The following is a 21074-nucleotide window of genomic DNA, read 5'->3' as shown; positions in this document are numbered from 1 at the left end:
CAGCTTTTTTTTCCACTTCAGTGTGTTTGGTTCTTCAGGACTTCAGGAAGCGAGCGACTGTGTTTAACCTTTAAGGATTAAATAAGACTGCATTTTCTATGACATAACTATTAGAGTACATCCAACGGGACATACCCAGTGACCTGTGTTATTACCAAAGTAAGACAGATCAGCATCATCAACTGAATATGAGTGTCATGTACAAGGTCAGTGGCAATCCTAGACTCTGTGGGGCCGCAGGTACAGAAGCCCATCACAGCCAATTGAACCAACCAACACGCCGCTGTATGGCAGACGCTACAGTTTACATAATGTTGCCTAAATGCCTCACATGCAGATTTTTAGCAGAAGCTACAATTTAGAGATGTCCCCCAAACGCCTCACATGCAGTGAACTGTATAATGTCTTTATGAGAGTTTTAAGGAGTAGTTTGTAGTTGTCATTGCAAAATGTGTGAATATTAGGGGCCTTTTTGCCCTCGGGGCCCCAAGCATTTATATCTTGTGTACGCCTCTGCACAAGATATAACTAAAGGCAGTTCAGAAACTTGACCTTTTCGCTGCTATCACAATGCACAGATATTTCTGATGGTATTGACACCATTTAACCTTTTTCTTTATTTCTTTACATCTTCTAGATTTAATATCGATAAGAGTTTGAAACACGAAGTAAAGCATAAAGTGTCAGGGTCCTAAGGTCAATGTACAGCTGGAGAATACTCGGAGCTGCTATGAGTGGAATTTGAAAATGTCCAACTTTAGCCCCAGTGGCAAAAATACTGAAATTGCAACAAATCTCTACACATAGTGGTTTAAAGTGCCTGTTGTCATATATGTCGTGTGACTTTGTGTCATAAGACACTGAAAATCTTGCTTTTTTTATCCTTAAATTGCACGATTGCATTGTGTGTCTCCTTCCGAACAGAGGAGATCCTTCAGACCCACGTGGCACACTGGTGGTCACCTGACGGAGAGAGACTGGCCTTCCTGGTTCTCAACGACAGTCTGGTGCCCAACATGCCTTTACCTCGCTTCACCGGCATGACATACCCCAAAGGAAAGCAGTACCCATACCCCAAGGTAAGCAGCGTTATTTAGAAAACCGTAGCGTACATGTCACTGTGCAGTCTAGTCCTGCAGCAAATTAAGAACAACCTGTCTGTGTTGCTTTCTTTTAAAGAGGATGATGACAAAATAAGTCTCATGTCTCTGCTTTTAGTACAGAGCTGCTGGAGTAAGAGAGTGGTTAGCATAGCTGAGCATAAAGACTGGAGAGAGGGGGGAATAGCTAACCTGGCTAATCAACTTAGCTGACTAACTTAGCATGTTGTAACTCATCTGTACACACAGAAACGTTACAGTGACAGTTTGAGGCTAAGCACAGTCTGACTCCACCCTGTATATAAAGGAGCTTTTTGTAAGTTTTTTGCTATCGCTACATAGCCAATGTTAGCATCATCAGCTGTTTACTAACCAGTCTAGAAGAAACGTGAGATCAGCATCAAATAACATAAACGTATTATAACCTCTTGTTTTGTAAATACAACAATGGCTGAAGGTCTTGTCAGGACTTATGAGTAAACAGCTGTCAATGCTCACGTTAGCCATGTAGCAATAGCAAAACATGCAAACAGCTTCTGTACTGCACAAACATGAGGTAGGTTTCTGTTTCCTCATCTCACTCTCAGAGACAAAACAAACTGTATATTCTCAGTGTTGAAGTTTATTTTAGTTTGGTTTGTTACATTTTATTTGTGAAGGACGTAGTTGATGTCATACAAAGAGAGGAGCTGTACCAGTCCTGGCTAACTCTTCAGTCCTGGGGCGGGTAAAAAAACGCTAGGCTTTTCACAAAGGTTGTACTTTCCACACACTTTCCCTTTTCTAAGTGTCATACGGGTTTAATGTGGGGGAAAGTTCAGTTTACTGTGAGAGTAATTTTGTTTATCCACTGTACAACCAACAAAACATAGAATCTATCTGAAGCCGGTATGAAGTAATACCTGTTCCCCACAAAATGGATTCTCAAATACTCTATTTGTGCTTGGATATTCTGGTTGTTTATTTTTCTTATTACCCCTATACTATATTGTAACAGCTTGATGTCGCAGTTTTACATTTTCAACCCAGTGTGAAAGCAGCATGCTAAATAAAAAAAAAAAGAGGGAAAAAAGTCTCTCAGAGTTCGTGTCGTGCCGCCACTATCCACCAAACATTGGGTCATACAGGGCGACATTACACAGTCACAGTGGCAGGGAATTAATTACGCCACTTGAACTGAATGCCGTGCGCCGCAGTGATCATACACATAACCCGGTTATCACAAAGCAGCATCTTTGATTGAAAGCAACACCTGTTGTTCTGTGTCCCGGTCTTTCTGTAGGACTCTCCCTGCGCATCATCACAAGTGTTGTTTGGGAAGCTCAGCAAATCAAAGTACTGTACAGCGAGAAAGAAAACGACTACATAGGATAAAAAATGAACCTCTAGAATTCATTTATCATCACACAGCACTGATCTCAACAGATTCATAATGTCTGAGGGATGTTCTTTCTCTGGATTTGTAGGCAGAACAACATTCAAATGAGACTACTGACAGAATGCAAACTCCTGACTGTAATTTACAATTGCTTAAGTGAAGTGTTTCTGCATTGCATCATGTTTATGCATATTTGTCTAACTGTGTGTGCATTTTAAAGGGCTTTTTAAAGGGGCTGCTCTCCATTAATTATTCATTCCAAATGGCTCCATCGTAAGTCACACCGCCATTTTGGATAGAAGAATTTTGTCATGTGAGGCTTTTACAGCATGTCTAACATCTGGGCTGTTGTGCACACAGGCCGGCCAACCCAACCCGGCGGTGAAGCTCTATGTGGTGAATCTTTACGGGCCGACGCACACGCTGGAGCTCATGCCTCCAGAGACGCTCAAACTACGGTGAGAGGGGCTGCGTTTTTGTTTTGTCAGATACTTCTTACATTTTTAAACTTCAGATGGTAATTCTTTATCCTTCACAAGACACTTTGCATGTTTTAATTGGGAAGTTCTGTGGACTGCAGCCTGCTGTGCCCCTGCATTGCAGTTATTCTAGCCGTAGTTTCAGTTTAGTTCAGCTAAGAGCTAATATAATGAAGGATAAACAACATTTCCCACCATGGTTCTGGTGAGGTAAACCACCAAACGTTTTTTTTATTGTTATTTCACAATGAATCCAACTGTATTTCTCATTTTAATATATTTTAGAGATCTCATTACACACGTCTATACCTAGAACTCAATCTGAAAGATGTTAATAAATCTCCTGTAACTTCACAGATGAAAGTATAATCTATGTCAGCAGGACTCTTTCCTGCCACTACTGTCTCTTGACACGACTTGCGCTGAACCGACCGAGTTCTGCTGCAGAAAGAAATGGAAAATGTTCACTTTGTCTTAACATAGAAATTATGTTCTTTGTGCACAAAAAAAAAAAAAGTCACAGACATCTCTTGTGCCGTGAAAGGACTGGGCCAGAAGAGACACGACAAAAGAAAAGCAACAGCTTGACATTGAAGTAATGGGTAAATGGGAATCAGGTTCAATTCCCAACTGCAAAAAAGCCTTTCCACTGTCATTTTCAATGTCAGTAATTTGCAGTTTTTTTTAATATAACAAAGCCCAGTACTTTAAATCCTCTTTTGACACTAACATGGAAGTGGTAACATAATTGTTTCATGGTAACATAACCATCACATCACATCTGTTCAAGATAATGCTCAGAAAAAGCATCTTAATGTGATATAAATAATTAGCATCTTCTAGGCTTCCATAGTACCCATTCTTCATTTTACAGCGGCATGAAATAACCAGTGTGATTATGTTTTTTCATAGAGAACATTATGTGACCATGGTGAAGTGGATCAGCAAGACCAAGACATCTGTCAGGTGGTTGAACCGGGCCCAAAACATCTCCATCCTAACTGTGTGTGACACTACAACCGGAGCCTGCGTCACGGTACGTGTGTGTGTGTGTGTGTGTGTGTGTGTGTGTCTCTGTTTGTGGGTGTGTGAGAGAGAGAGAGAGAGAGAGACAGAGAAGTGTGTCCTTGAGTAGTAAACAAGAAAATGGAGAGTCTTTTGTTGTGTATTTTACTACTCACTTGAATACATGTGGAATTTTTCTTCCCTGTGTTCTGCAACATAACGCTCCACATTTACTTCAACCAGCGCTGGTCAAACTCCAGTGAAGTGCTCTTTGTGAGGTTTATATTTGATCATGCCTGGTTACAAATCTTTTGTTATTATTTCTGATTTGATTTCTTTTGTCATGTGTTTGTTCCCTGCATTTGTTTTCTTTTACTTTTTCGTGAGCAGCAGTTGTTTTGAGTATTTTCCCTCTTTATATCCGCCAAGTGTTTTGTTGTTGCGAAGAGGATCTAAGGAAGATTGGCAAAAAATAGTGGCATCTATTATTCATGAAAGTAGAGGTACCTTGAGTTTTTTTTTTGGTGATGCTCTCATTAATCTTCGCAGCAGTTACGCAGATGAGTGTTATCAGCATTGCACAGGCACACAACTATTTTAGATACTGAGATACAAAACATTTCAAAAACACCAAAAGCATCATGAACGAACCTGAGGAAATGTGTTCCAGATGATAGGAAAAAAATTAAACATGATATGCAGGTATGAAAACCTCACCAATCAGAGTCGACGGGAGTTCAGTGAAATGATTGGACAGCACCTCATTAAATCTATGGAACATTTAAATACCGCATCACACCAGTTTTTAAAACTGTAAAACTTTGCTTCAAAATCAATCCCCTCTGTAGAATCGCTGTGATGGGATTTGCTGCCACAGTGGAGCTGTGTCTCGCTAGCTTGGAGAGCTTCCCCCCCTCTCTCAGTAACTATTGATTTAAATTGACTGTCCGCTAAGCTCCATCCTCCCTTTAGTTACTGCTGCCACGCCTGTTGAGCTTTTCATTCTCACACTGCACATATTTAAAGTTTTCCGCAGTAAGATTTACCACTCCTTAATTTCACACGGAAATAAACAAACACAGTTTTTCTCATTTCTACTCAGCGACCACGGACTGATGCTGATTTCATCAGCTGTAGTGACAGACATGTAGTGTAAGATAATAACAACTCTGTCAGACGGCTGGAAATTCAGTCTCTGACTTTAGTGCTTCAAAACAACAACCCTGTATGAAAATATACAGTCCACATGTCGGCCACAAACATATTTATTATGTTTAAAGATGGAGGCTACGAAAGCCCTGAAAGGCAAGTAAAACACTTTTATTTTGTGTGTGTGTTGAACAACCTATGAGACACAAGTGAATTTGTTTCTAATTTATATTAGTTTTTATTTTATTTTATTTTTTTTACATCTGTGAACACAGGTGAATGTGTTTTTTCTTCACCTGTGCTGTTTCTGTAATACTCATTTTGTCCTCAGGAGGCTGAAGTGCACCACTACCCCAGTCTAAACAGCCTAAAAGATTTCACACTTCCTTCTTAGAAACAACAAAACAAAACAATAAAACAAACAAACCAAAAAATCTACATCAAAAAACCAAAATTTCATCTGTTGCTATGGAAGCACAATGTATTAACGTGAGAAAAAAATGCTCTGTTTGATCTCAGAACTAAGATATTATCTCATTAATTCAGAAGAACAGAGCTGCTTTTTTTAATTCTTAAGTGAATGCAACATGCTATACAAGTGAATTCAAATGTATATTCACTTGCTTATCAGGGCTTCCGTACGAAAGCAAAATAAATAGCACACATCCGCTGCAGTTCATCATATGGAAGACGTGAATACGTGGCAGTGTCTTTCTTGTATTGCAGTGTAGAGCTGCTCAGCTCTGGCAGTAATTAGAGCGCTTCTTGGATGGTTTGGATGCTGACGGTACAAAAACATGTTCGGACAAACAACAAAGGTTGTATTTAGTCTTAATAAGTCCTATGTTTTTAAACAGTACGACACTTCACTTTGAGAGGATTCGAGAGGTCGAGTTTGGCCAGAACCGTTGTGTCTGTTAAACTACTAATTATTTGGCTGTGAGAAATCTTTGGTGAAAATCGCAGCACATCTGCTGGAGCACAATCCGTCCATATTGTCTCTGTATTTGGATGACACAGAGCGGTGTTAACCCCGCAGTTGAACTGTGGGACTCAACAGGCTGCTCTCCGGTGCTGTGGCTCCTGATTTGGTGTGATTTGCAGGAACAAACACGCCGCCCAAGCCAAGAGGCGGCTTAGCTCGGGCCTGGACACAGCATCCAGAATCCCCTGCCAAAACTCTGGCTCCCGCTCATGCATATTGGGTTGAAATGAGGCGCCCAGACCGTGAGTGGTATCCCCAGTGGTGTGTTAAAATAAACAGCAAAATAAGGAGTCCATTATGTGACAGATGATTCTGTCTGGAAAACATTTCACTGAAGTGTGAAAAATATGAAAAAAAAAAAAAAAACAATATAACACTTTTCCACACATATTGCTGACATAATAGAAAATTCATTTTTCGACACAATGTGATTATACTGCATCTACAATTCTGTTCCATTGTTCACAGTTTTCAACCCTCTGTGTAGAAAAGCAGCACCAGAAAAGGAAAGGCTGTAAAAGATGAGAGGATTTTGATGGTTTTGGTGAATAAAACACCAGACTGACATTTTCCTCTGACTCCTTTTTCAGAGACATGAAGAAAGCTCTGAGCTCTGGCTCTCCAAGCAGGTAAGGTTCTCTGCGTTCCCTGTGGGTCTGTAGTAATATGCCTATAATTTCACTAAATGACACCTCTAACGCAGTATCTTCCAAATTGTGTGACAGTTTTTCATCTCATCTCAGTGTATTTGTATGTTCAAACTCCTCAGTACTGTCTGCATCTTGAAGGAAGACTCTGTTCACCTGATCACACAAACAGCAGCAGTCACAAGGACTCATGCGGGGGCGGACTTGCACGGTCTCAGGGATTTGTCTTTGCCGAGATATTCTTCTTCCATAGGAAAGGGGGAGGGGCGGACCCGGACATGGCCCCGCCAGTAATCGCACAACACTGTGCTCCGGTCAATCAAGGCACATAACAATCGATTTTCAGCTGCAGTTTTTTTTTTTTTTTTTTGTCTCCAAATTTTTCAGCGGCCGACCAGGAAAACTCCCCGTACTCCTGATGACCATCTGTTCAGACCTGCATTAACATGCGTCTTCAGTCATCTGATCTCAAGTGGTCAGCAGTAAGCACACCAGTTCACACCTGGATTTAAAATGTGTCTCCAGTGACCACTTGTGATCAGATCTCACTTCCCTGCTCTATATACCAATAAACATGTATGTTGTTGTTTTTAACCAATCTGACACACGGGTCCTTGCACGATGTGTTCGTGTGTATGTGTGTGTGAGACACACACAGAGAGAGAGAGAGCGGCATGGAGGCTTTGAGCTGCTCTTAGCTCTACACTGAAATCAGGTTTTTATCCATTTGAAACGGTACCACTGGGTTGATGATGAAACTGTTGGGACCAATCAGACTGTGTCAGAGGACGTCAGTAGAGCAGTCTGTCCTTCAATGTGGCTCAGGTCACATTCATGTTCACACTGCTAAAAGAATGAGGTCACATGTGGTCCAGACCACCTCTGAATGTCTTGGGTGCGTTCACACCTGAACTTAGAGCTGACCACTTGTGATCGGATGTTAATTCCAGGTCTGAACAGGTTTGAACAGGTCTGAACTGGTCTGAATGTCGCCATTCTCTACAGCAGATCATTTTCAGACTCTGAAACCATTGAAACCTCAGCCCTCTCTGCTGCTCGGCAACATGCTGAATTTAGAAGCAAAGAACAGAGTCTTCCTTGGGAGATACAGACAATATAAATGTTGGGTGTATGTGGCTGGTTGAAAATCAAAGATGCAGTCATTTAAATTAGTGTTTTTATTCAATTTATAGAACTAATCCAAAAAAAACCATGCAGAATTACAGCTCAAATTGAGCTTTTTATGGTGTTTTCACTGTTGGGAAGTATTTAAATAACCTTGACCTCACTGTTTGCACTAGTATTTTCAGGAGAGCTATGGACATGCTGAGATCAAATAAAAGCTAGCAAGGCCGAAGCCAAACACTGTCGCTAGTTCCATTTAGATGTGATGAAATAATAATCTGAACTGTTACTGAGTTCAGAATGAGACACAGTCACTTTGGCTGTGTTTAGACGAGCGAGCGCAGTCTGCTCTCAGCTTCAGCTTGTTTTATTTACAGAGAGGGAGGCAGACGAGAGAAAGTTCCTGACAGGATTTGATCGTATAGCCCTGCAGCCGTACATGTTTGGCTGTAGCTGTGGGTAATTTAACCACTTGACAACCTTGGCACACAAAGCTGCTTGTATTTGTTAAGGTGGTAATCTGCGAGATGCTCATTTACCAACTGTGAGGTTGTGTCAGTGCAGAGAGAGAGCCTTTGCAAATGCATTTTTATGTAAGATCACCGCGTAAGACTTCGACAGATCTACAGCAATTTTCTTGAAAATGCCAAAGGCTCATTCTGTGTAAACTCTCTCCATCTGCGTTTGAGAATGTGTTAGAGTTACTGGCTGAGAGATATATTCAGTTTCAGTTACACATCTTTCAACTTTAAATGTGAACTATTCAGTTAAGCACTGCCTCAATGCACAGCAGGAACATCTGCTGATTTGGATGTGGTTAAAACATCTCATGAGGTTAAATAAGATTTCCGTCACTTTGCGACAGATGATTTTCTTTGGCAGTGATTTTCTGTTGGCCAAGTTCAGCGGAGGACGAAATGTTCAGATGTTACTGGACACGAAGTAACAATACCAATAAGCAAAAATGAGTATAAGTCAAAGTCTGCAAGTATGCAACCATAAAGGCTCATGTTAGTGTTAAATATTTAATTATTGGATTATTATTAGTTACATATCGGTCAGCATTTTCATGTAGTTTCTGGTCAAGATGGATTAAGTTTTGATCTGTTTTTTGGTAATTACATGTATTATTTACATGTTCACTAGTGGTTATCAAAATATTGATTTGGATAGAAACTAGTAGCTATAACTGCCAAATACATGTAGTGAAATAAATCTATATTTGCCTCTGAAATGCGGTGGAGTAGTGTATAAAGTAACAGAAAATCAGTGGTGGAAGAAGGTTCTTTCATTTAAGTAAAAGTAGCTGCACATACAAATAGTGCGTTACATGTAAAAATCCTGATTTCAGAAGCATTACCAGCAAAATGTGTTTAAAGTGTCAAAAGTAAAAGTACTAACCCCTGTCAGAGTTATATTATGATGTTGTTGTAACGCTGTTTATTGAACCATGACTTTCACCACTTTTAGTGAACGGTGAACCGAACGAATCACTTTACAAATGATGAACGTGATCGTGAGCAGGCGCTGCTCACGTTTTACGACAGTTTTACGGCACGCCGCATGGCGTCTCCATAGATACGGCCCAGCATTGGCGGTGTTAGTGGTGCAGACGGTAGAGGCGCATCTACTACTGCTGAAGCCAGTTTGTTTGAGCTTTTGAAGCAGTTTTATGAACAAACAAGTGAAGACTCAGACGGATTATATTTATATATGAATTTTAAATGTAACTCATGTCTGTGATTCTTCAGTGGTGTACAATAATTCAGAGTGAGTAAGTGTACTTTTTTATTTTTCCATTACTGCACAGAATTAAAGTACTTGAGTACATTTGTAGGCACCCATGACATTAGTAAGTGCATTATATATTTAGTTGATTTTTGAAGTGAAAGGAATTAAATCCAACACCTGCAGCAAACGAACATTAACAAGCATGAAAGTACATCAGTTGTATTCTACTTGGTAACATCATTACCAGCCTTTTTGACTCTTTAGATCTTGTGAGGCAGGTCAAGGATTAGGTCATCAGATAACAAATCTGATGACAAATCCAGAGCTCAGACTCTTCAACCTTGTGTTAACAAACAACATGGCCTCCTCAAGAAACTGACTGAGGAAGTAAAGTGAAGCTAATTGATGCCGACACAGCAGGGAAGGGCTATAAAAAGATATCAAAGTGCTTCCAGCTTGCAGTTTCCATTGTCTGAAATGTCATTTATAAATTGTACTTAAGGCAAATTGTGGAAGTCAAGACAACATATGGAAGACCAAGAAAACCTGCAGAGGAAACAGCTGGGCAGAAAGCCGAAGCAAAACACCCATATGAAGGATTAGCTGACACGGGAGTGGTGGCCCACAACTTCACCGGGCAGCGCTGATGCACAAACAGTCGACAGGGACGAGGCATCAGACAGAAACCTTACCTTCGACCTCATTACGAAAGTCACCGTCTGAGCTATGCAAAGTGACATCTGCTCATTTTTGGAAACAAGTACTGCAGACAGATGGAGTTAAAATTGAGCTCATCAAAGGTGTGTCTGGAGAACAGAACACCATGCCAACTGTTGAACATGTGGGTGGAAATATTCTGCTTTGGGGTTTCATGGCAGCCAGAGGGACAGGACACATTGTATGGACAGAGGGAAGAAAGGATTCTGCTAAATATCTGGATGCAGTCAGTCAAGAAAGTGACAGTGAGGAGATGCTGGCTCCTACGTCAGGACAAGGATCCATAGCAGACCTCAAAATCCCCCATGAAGAAAAACACAAGCTGAAGCCCCCACAGTCTCCAGTCTGCCCAAACGTCGGCATATGCCCCAAAATTACTCAGAAACAGATTTTTTTTTAAAAAACCGTCAAAATATATGCACCAGTTCATCCTGAGATATCTTCACTTTTAGTCCCTTGTATGCCTCAAGCCCCTAAAACACTATATCCTACATTTCCCATAATGCAACTAATAGCAACTAAATGCAACTTTCAGTTAAACCCTACCTACCGAGCAAAAACTCATATCTTTCAAACACCATGTCTCCAGTTTGTAATGGAGGCTTTTCCTGTTGTAAAATTTAAAACCCCAGATACAGTCCCAGATAACTCTGATGACATCACTATGACATCAGCAGGGTTATTTTCTCAGATTTGTGAGAGCCCATCCAGAGCCACAGACAAGTGTAGTATTCGCTATAATAAGTAAACTGGTGTTCATGTGTGAAATCAGTGAGTGGAGTGCTGTGTTAAGTGCAGCACTTGCATGAATGCACTTTGTTACTTTTAGCCCCTGTTTGAGTTACAAGTAGATGGTACATGGTGCTGCTTTCTCTCTGCTGGTCATGCTTACTTTTCATTACCCTTCCTGGAAATGGATTCACACATTCAGTGTAACATCAGTCAGCAGTCGCAGCAGAGGCAGAATGGAAATACATTTGTATGAAATTGTTGCAGATTACTACTTTCAGGATAAAAAAGTTGTTTGACTGTGGAGGATGTTTGCCCATCTGTCATCATCATCATCATCATCTTTATCTAGTTCATGTTCATGCAGTCGAAATCGACAGTTAATGGAATGGAAGCCACTGAAAAAGGCATATGTACAATTATGTTTCACACCTTTTTGCAACAATGAATAAATATCAGACACGGTTGAAGAATTTGCCCAATGTTTGGATCCAGGCTTAAATAGGAATGTGTTGATAGGTGATAGATGCTGTGCAGTTGATGCATCTTTGCTTCTTGCAGAACCAAGAACCGGTGTTCTCCAAAGACGGCAACAGGTTCTTCCTGACGGTTCCGGTCAAACAAGGAGGTCGTGGAGAGTTTCATCACATCGCCATGTTCACCACACAGGTGACGGTCCAATTTATTGTCAACTTAACTTTCTGTTGAAGCTGTTGATAGCCACAGTTTTCACACACATAGACCCTCCATTCTTATACGATCATAAGCATAGGTTTTGGCAGAGTGGTTTTGAAGCTCAGAGTGAGCTGCTCTGCCGTCACCATCTTGGCAGTGCCTGACTCCACCTAACTCACAGCTAATTCCAAAATGGATGCGGAGTGTGTGTGTGGAGCGGAAACATCTGTGCATGCCGGTTGTGCTGCTCACCCACCTGTCACTCAAAGAGGCCACACCTTCAATTGTACATAATTTTAAGCCTTAATAAAATGTAAACAGGTGAGTTATATAAACAGATGTCATGAAGGAGGAAATTAGCTCTAGAGACCAAAACTGTTTTTGTACCAGGCAGTAAACATGTTTATTTCTGCTGTAAAGTTGGACATTTTAACATGGGAGTCTATGGGGACTGACTCACTGTTGGAGCCAGACTCTAGTGGTCATTAGAGGAACTGCAGCTTTTAGCACTATATTGTTGGCTTGTATAGGATGGATGTTGTGTGTTGCCATAGCTTCAATAGAGCTGTTTTATTTAAGCTGCAGTCGAGTGTATGCTCTCAAATAGTTACCAAAAATTGAGAAGATTACTCACAGCGGCCTTTATTTGTCATTCTGTTGTTGGACCATTAATTGAAGTTTTGCCATAATCAAGAAACTCATTTATTTACTTTCCTCCGACCCAATATAGACACAAAATCCAATAAATAGAGCCTGTTCTCATCAGCACAGATATAAAAACAAGTGGCATGTTGGATTTCAGTAGAAACTGGGTTTTTGGAGGGCAGGGTTGGTGAGCTATAGATAGTGTCTGTGGTGTTTTTGAAGCGCAGAGGTTACTCACATTTTATTCCAGTTATAGCAACAATTTCTCCAATAAAACATTCATGCAGTATCAGTTGTTGGATTAATGAATCACTGGCTGAACCAGCAGAATATAATTAGATCTGAAAAATGTTTCTACAAATAAAAGAACCAGTGTGAAAATTGTGTTTATGAATGTGGGGCCCAAATGAGTGTTACAGATATGATTCATGTTGGTGTTTTTAGATCTGTCACCTCTGTGGTTAAGGTTTGGGTTTGGACATGGTCAAAATAACTATTTGGTTTGGGTTAAGGGTTGTTGGATGGTTGATGGTGGTCATTGGTTAAAAAAATTGGTCAAACGAAGTCCAAAGTATTAAACATAGCAGACAGTGCTGCTCAACTTCCAGGCTTCATTGGAGAACATTTCTTAGATCAGACTGAACGTGTTGTACATTCACTCACCAAACACTGAAGTTCACTGAACTCACTATCATGTTGATGAAGCCAGTGTGTGACATGGAGCATGATCCTGCTGGAAGGAGCCATTAGAAGCTGGTGAACTGGGGCCATGAAGGTTGAACATGGTCAGCAACAATACTCAGACAGACTGAGACATTCAGACCAGGATTGATTGGTGTTAAGAAGAAAACATTCCCCACACCACCACACCTCCACCACCAGCCTGGACTGTTGACACAAGGCAGGTTGTCTCTATAGATTCAGACTCTGACTCTACCATCTGCTGACTCAGCACAGATCCAGATCCATCAGACCAGGTCTTCATCTGTCCAGTGTTGGCGAGTGTCAGGTTTCTGGTCTTGGTGACAGGAAGACTTACCTGATGTAGTTCATCCACCTCAAGGTTGGACATGTTCTTCACTCTGAAGCTTCTCTGCTCACCACAGTTGTAAAGAGTGGTTATCTGAGTGACCGTAGCCTTTCTGTCAGCTCCAACCAGTCTGTCCATTCTCCTCTGACCTCTGACCTCTGACCTCTCTCAACAGCACAGAGCTGCTGCTCACTGGATGCTTTTTGTTTTCCCTCCATTCTGAGTAAAAACTGTGTGTGTAAATCTCAGGAGCGCAACATTTTCGGAAATACTCAAACCAACCCGTGTGCCACCAACAACCATCTACATGATTTAATGCATCGTAGGCGTACAGGTGTTCCTAATCAAGTGCTCGATGAGTCTATCTAACAATTAAAACAAAATCTGACACTAAAGGGCTGTAGCCTTCAACAGTCAATAACCCGTAACATTATCAAATTAAGATGTAACAGGTTCCCCCAATCTCTCTACGGACACTGGCTTTATTACACATAACTTATCTACATGAAGGAAGTGACAAGTTGCGCGTTATTTACTTTGGCTTATGTTGATACAGCTGCTGGCAACACCTGCTCAGCTGAGACAGATGTCCCAGGGATGCACATATACTGTTGCATTTGTTTTATAATTAGTTGGGCCCTTACAGTCGGTCAGCAAACACGAGTAACCTCATTAATTTTATTAAACAGTCGGAGACACCACCTAGTGGCTCCAGCAGGTATCACAACAACCTACACAACATTTTCTGGCAGTCACACCGCACATCCTTGTCTAATGCATTGCTGAGAATAAAAATATACTTTTAATCAGCACTACTTTTGTGGCTCTATGAGAATGTCACAGTACTTTTGTACAGTCCAGTGCTCCTGACAGACGTCCCACTCAATTGCCGTAGCAACTCTCTATGCCTGAAACTTGACTGGGTGAGTTTGTGTTGCATTTGTCGCGGGGTTTGTTTATGTAAGTAAATTTGTACTTATTTAAATAATATTTGCTTTGCCGTAGTAGCAGCTTGGTAAAAAAAAAAGCTCTGTTTCATCATCAAACAACCTTGGAGGAGAAACCAGAAACGAATGAAAATGAGATAGTGGAGGAAAATGAAGGAGAGAGTCGGGACCCCCCTGTTAAAGCATCTACATGCAGAAAACGTTTCAGCCATTTTTTTCAGTCATCCATCTCCCCGGCGTCTGACAGAACACATATGCTCTATTTCAATCAATCCAGCGGTCACGTAACAGTTTAACATTCTACTCATATGATACGCCCATAAACACGACCGAAAGCATAGACATTCGCCTCCTGTGGAGATACGCTGCTGCTCTGCTAACGTGCCGCTCACGCTACAGCTCCTCTGTAGATACAGTGTGTTACAGTAGCTCCTCCAGTGTTCCAGGCAGTGTTAGCCAATATATGCTGTGTAAAAGTCGGTTCCCGCCTCAGAGAGCACTGGTATGAGCAGCACTCCTGGATGAAAAGTCTTTCATTAAAGATGTCACTTTTTGAAGATATGCTGTATCCTGGTCTGTGTTGGTTTGTCAAGATGTGAGCTGTGTACTCTGTTTATCAGCTGTTAATGTTTGTGTCAGCTGTCTGTTTCTCTCTCCGCCTGCCTTCTGTCCTCTCTACTATTCCTTTCAGAGGGCTTAACTTATTTTCTCATATTTTTGTTTTTAAACTGAGATTGCTTTAGCACTTTTGAATCATTAGAAGTCTTTCTACTGGGCATGGTACTTCAGAATTGACTTTGAAACACCACATACTGGTCCCCAGCCTTGTTTATTCTTGTATTAACTACAAACCTTGCCCCAGTAAGAAACAAATCTGGATGTGCATATGATTTGAATAAATTGTTATACCGTCATGGTTTCGCTTAATGACAGCTGTATTCTATGCCCAACCATCCACCTGGCCTTTTCCCTTAAGGCGTGTTCATATTTGCCTGGAGTGTTTTTCCCGTATATGTTAATTTGCCCTAAAAAACTGCCAAAATATCGTCTGGCACCATAGCAACAATCGCATATGTGTGGACTGTTCTTGTGTGTTTCTAACAGCACATACTTAAAATCCCCCTTTCAACTCTTACTGCTTTAAATGTGTTGAGTAATAAAGAAGAAACTGGAGAAACAACTTTTTTTTGGCAATAATTTGCAGTTACTTCCATATATACACAGTGGTGGCCAAAATTATTAGAACACCTGACAGAAATGAAAATATTGACCTGTTTATTTGCCTCCAAAACATGATTTAATTTCACAGTGTTCATGAAACATGCAGATGGTTGCTCTGAACATGGCAAATATCAGATGAAGTGAGTCCTACTGTTTTTATCCACTGTTAACTTTAATATCTGGTATGTCCACTTCTTGCAGCATAGTGTCAATATATTTCCTGAGACACTAATGTTACCCCATGCCTTCTGCAACTCAAGCCAAATGCTTTCCTTTGAATGTACAATAGATCTGTCCAGTTCATTTTCCAACTCGCTCCAAATTTGCTCGATGGGGTTGAGGTTTGGACTTTGAGGGGGCCAGTCCATCATTTTCAATGTTCCAGCAGATTCCTTCTGATGTCGCAGGTAGTTCCGGCAATAGTTAGAAGAATGTCTAGGGTCATTGTCCTTTTGGAAAATAAATCCAGGCCCAATAAGACGACTCCCAGATGGTTCTCCGTGCCTCACCAGAATGTTGTGGTATACTTTCTTATCCATGGTGCCATCAAGTCACCAGTTCCTGAGGCTGAAATGGCGCCTCACACCATAATGCTACCCCCTCCGTGTTTAACTGTTGGCAAGAGACACTCATTTTTAAATCTGTCCCCCTCCCTCCATCGAACATACACTCTTCGCTTGTTGCCAAACCCATCAGTCCACAACACTTTGTACCAATCTTCCTTCGTCCATTTCTTGTGTTCTTTTGCAAATTTCGGGCGTTTCAGTCTATTTTCCTCTTTCAGCAATGGTTTCTGTTGCTATTCTGCCAACAAGTCCTTCTTCTCCCAGTTTCCGACACACAGTTCTTGAAGACACTGTTGCACCATTAGTCGTTGTGGTGTTGATCTCGTCACGCAGTTCTCGTGAGGTCTGTCTTCGGTCCTTAAGACCGAATTTTGAGATGCTTCACTTGTCTGTCTGAAAGTTTATTTTTTCTACCTCTCCCCTTTCGGTTCTGGTGTGGATTGGCGGTCTAAAGTGTATTCTACAGTGCTTGGACTGCATCTCAAGTCCTTGGCTATGCGGCAGTAACTCCAGCCAGCATCAAAAAAGGCCTTTATTCGAACCTGTTGCTCACTGGTTAGCTCCTTCTTCACCTTAGCCATGTTCAAAGAGCAACATGTGCTTCAAGACTACTTCTAGAGGCCTTGTACATTCAAAAGAATCACACAGCTGTGTCCAAAGACTCTTGCATCACCATCAATTTAACCACGATCACTCCTGACAATGATTACACAAGTAATTTGGCTTCTTCTGTGAAGGAACATGATTGTGTGACATGATAGTGAAATAGGCCTAGCTTGTTTTTGTAAGGAAAACGACCTAAATCTCCTTATGATGGCTCTATTCTATGGTTTATAGAGCATGATGATGACTTTGTAGATATTTTATTTGATTTATGGGTATTTTAATGGCCAATTCAACAAAAACAACTGAAACCTCTTAAATATGCCAAGTGTTCTTATAATTTTGGCCACCACTGTATATATACAGTATATATATATATATATATTTTATATATATTATATGTAATCACATCATGTATCTAAAACTCACTTAACTTATAGTCTGAACACATCTTAAAAGATTTTGCATAGTAATGTTACTTCCACCTATGCCGCTGACAAACAAATGTTATTCACATAACTACAGGAAATAATACACCTACATCATTATACAAGTATAGACCCAGGCCTTTGAACAAATGACTAATGCTGTTGTTTCTCTGGTAAGAACTCAAGGTCTCTAATGTACATCATACAGCTGAGGTCTGAGCATACAGAAGAAAAAAAATAAACATATTAGATGGACATATTCAAATAAATATCTTCATCTTCCTCTGTTTCTCTCAGTTCAGAGCAGATCAAAACGAAGTCCGGCATCTAACATCAGGAAACTGGGAGGTGACCAGGATCATCGCCTATGATGAGAACACTGACAACCTGTGAGTTTAACCTGTTTCAGACAGAAAGATATTTAAAGGTCCCATATAGTATAAAGGCAGATGTCCATGTGTTGTTTGATTATAAAGCAGGTCTAAGTTCTATATTAATACTGTGAAAGTTTCAAAGCCTCAGTCCACAGAGAAATGCACACAGCCTGTATTCAGACACTGAGCCTTAAAACCAGCCGTCAGGACTTATCGAACTTTGTGATGTCACAACAAAGCAGTCACTGCCTTCAGCCATGCCCCAAAGCCCCGCCCACCTGGACCCACCATCCAATCTTGCACGATTTGGCTTCTCTGAGTGTTTTACCTGAAATCTGATATATTTTTATTGGATCATTCAGAAAACAGAAGAGAGGCTCAGAGCCTCCTCTCCTCTGATTGGCTCACTGACCTGTTGTTACTAGAGCTCCAGAGAGAAGCCTGAGAGAGGAGATGTAACACTACATTGAGATGGTTTTTGGTTCTTAAAACCATAAATATATCTTCTTATGGATCAACACTTCAAAATAAAACACAGGAGAAAATATGGAGCTTTAATCATCCGGTGTGTCCACTGATGAGTCACACATGAGACGAGACAGTGAAGGCTACAGTACATTTTCTCCTTTTCTCTTCAGTTCGCTGTGAATACCACACTGCCACTGTACACAAAAGAGTGTGTGTTTTGCAGACAAATGACAAAAGACATAATGAGGATTGGTGTTTAATTGAGCACACCTCTTTACTCTTATTGTTTTTGTTTCCTGTTGACAGTTATTTTCTCAGCACAGAGGGTTCACCACGAAGACGACAACTCTTCAGGTTTGTTTTGCACTTGGTCGTTATACAGCGCCCACTGTTGACAGCTGTTATTCTTAAACATCTTCCAATGTGCAATCACAAAGTGTTTTGATTAAATAAAATACATTTGTGACATTTGTCAACTTTGCAGGGCTCTCGCAAAACACTCTTATTTAACTGGTGTTTGTATTATATCTGCTCCGTTTTTGTTTTGAATACTACCATTTCATTTATAGTGAATACAGTATCTGCACATTTGTATTATTTTGTCTTTTAATTACTATCAACACTTAAAAGACCAATATCTACAATGAATTTCTGAGCATGTGACCACTGTTTAAAAATACATAACACAACAATAGAATATTATTGTTGTGTTCTGGTGACTCACTCCTTCATTATAATACACACAGTCAGCGTGTTGTTATGAAATAATGTGACAACTGAGAAATTCTCACATTGGAGAAAAAATGTTTTAAAGAATAATAATTAATTAAGAATAATTAAATATAATAGTTTCAAATCAACTAAATAGCTTACAGTTTTTGGAGAATTGACAATTAAGTTTTTGCTATGGTGTGTAACCTGTATTAGGTTGTGACTACAAGAGGGTGACATGGGATTGGATGTTTCACTCCTGTCCCATCCCACAAAAATACTCCTGTCCCATTCCATTGTTGGCAATGTGTTTTTCACAGGTTGAGAATTCACTTGTGGTGTTGGATGTTGCTGCGTGCATGCAGAGATGCAGTTTAGAGGGGGGGAGACTGTGACCCCAATTTACCAATGTTCCCTAAACGCCTAACATACAGGCAATCAGTAGACACTAGCTAGACGGCTACACACAGAGAAGCCCCGAGTCTCCACTGAGTTACTGTAGCGCAGCAGCTCAGACAGGTCTGTGTCCAAAAGTTTGACAAGAGTGGTTCTAATTTAAGATGTATGGGCTCTGCAGGGAGCAGCCTCTCTGGCACCAACGTCATGCACCATAAGTGATAATGACTACATAGTTAATACTTATCAGCAGCACAGGTTCATATTTGGTTTTGGTGTATTAAGGGGATTTTTTTCACCATAATGAAAAGATAAAGTAAAGCCAGCACCACCCTTAATGGTGATAAAGTTTTGTGCACCTTGTCTTACATACTAATTTAATATCTTCTCTCCTCAGCGTTAAAACTGTGGGTCTGTTCCCACGACGGTGTTTAACATGCGAGTTAAATAAAGCTCACTGCCTGTACTTTGATGCTGACATCAGCCCCACAAACCAGCACATCATCCTCCACTGTAAAGGTAGGCCATCCTATTTCAAGGCTCCTCCGGTGTCTGTTGTTAAACTTTCAGTGTGTGCTGTTTCCATAATGTGACGTATTTCCAAGTGAAATGGGGTTTGAGGGTGAGGCGTCATTACAAGAATGGGTCTGGATACCAGCTGCAATACAATGGCAGAAAATCCATCTCCACCCTCACCATCCTCATACAGATGATAAAATGTGATAATATGGGTGGACGATATACCGAATATTCTCAATGTATCTCAACTTGTCCCACGTGGGATTTAGTAAATGATATAGTACAAATATGCATGAAATTTGCTTTGGCGTCAGGCTCCTCTCTCTCTCTCCTGTGGTTATCTCCTTCTTGCAGATATTCTATGCATCAAAGGGTTAAATTGCACATTTATGGAATGCTTCAAAATATCGAGATATATATTGCGTATCAAGATATAGCCTTAAAATATTGCGATATTGTTTAAAAGCCACATCACCAAATCCTATGTGATAATCTAAGCATATTTGAGTGCACTAAATTAATAAATAATAAATGAGTTCAAATTATTGGTACAATTGAAGACAACACTGCAGCAGATGATTGCAGGTAACACCATCAAATCCACGTTTTTGAAATTAAAATTATATTGCTTTATTTTCCTAATTTATTCGGCCATTTTCTTTCCAGCAGAGATCATCTGGCAGATGTCAGGGTTTGCCCACTGTAATCTGTCACCCTCCATCTATTCAGTTTTAAATTCATCTCTCATCAGTTCCAAATGAGAGGCATAAAATGAAAACAATTAGCCACTCTATTGTGTATAATTACTTTTAGCTAGCGTTATGAGGTAGCTTATTTAATAGAGTGTAACTCCTCATACTGTTTGTGATTTCAATTTATTTTTGCGCAGATGAGATCACCTCATGCTCAGAAGCGTTTGGGCTTTGGTGAGGTGATTTATTGGACAATAATAATGTTCCAATTCACAAAAGCAATAAAAATTATGGAGAAAGCTAATTGTCTTCCGAGGGCCAAGTTCACGTAACCCTGACAAGCTTGTCCTGACACCTGTTTTCATCAAGAACTACACAGGCCTTTTAATTCCACTCATAAAATGATTCTGATTGGTTTCGTGTTTTCAGGCAGGTACATGCACATAACGAAACCATTTCCCTACGTGACTCAAGAATGCAAAGGTCAAAGCTAATACAACAGAGAAGTTCAAGAAAATGAAAATGGCAAGCAAGAGCTGCAGTTTGTGTTTCAGTGCAAAGACGGTGGAGCAGGAGGAATGTGTTTGTGGAGGAGTTTTGCAGCTGCCAGGGGAGCTATTCATCCGTGGCTCAGCTTTTGAGCGAGCCTGCCATCCTATTAACCTCTGACTAAGTATTTTGCAAAAGGACATTGAAAGGAACTGGCTTAATTTGACAGTCTGAGGCTATTAGGGAGGCAGTATGGGTGACCTTT

The 21074-nt window shown here is 40.5% G+C and overlaps 1 protein-coding gene across 2 annotated transcripts in view; it reads left to right on the top strand.

Annotated features, from left to right (window-relative positions):
* LOC130177519 (inactive dipeptidyl peptidase 10-like) overlaps positions 1 to 21074 on the top strand; it is a 229300-nt gene that overhangs the window by 195178 nt on the left and 13048 nt on the right. For both annotated transcript variants that reach the window (XM_056389356.1, XM_056389357.1), the window contains exons 9-16: positions 925 to 1079; positions 2839 to 2936; positions 3870 to 3993; positions 6687 to 6725; positions 11607 to 11714; positions 17458 to 17549; positions 18309 to 18356; positions 19507 to 19628. In XM_056389356.1, the coding sequence (XP_056245331.1) occupies positions 925 to 1079; positions 2839 to 2936; positions 3870 to 3993; positions 6687 to 6725; positions 11607 to 11714; positions 17458 to 17549; positions 18309 to 18356; positions 19507 to 19628 (786 nt within the window). The remainder of the gene's footprint in view (positions 1 to 924; positions 1080 to 2838; positions 2937 to 3869; positions 3994 to 6686; positions 6726 to 11606; positions 11715 to 17457; positions 17550 to 18308; positions 18357 to 19506; positions 19629 to 21074) is intronic.

Source organism: Seriola aureovittata, chromosome 11, assembly GCF_021018895.1.
Source record: "Seriola aureovittata isolate HTS-2021-v1 ecotype China chromosome 11, ASM2101889v1, whole genome shotgun sequence".
Taxonomy (NCBI): Eukaryota; Metazoa; Chordata; class Actinopteri; order Carangiformes; family Carangidae; genus Seriola; species Seriola aureovittata.
The sequence above is the reverse complement of the archived record's forward strand: the minus strand, read 5'-3'. Positions and strand labels throughout refer to the sequence as shown.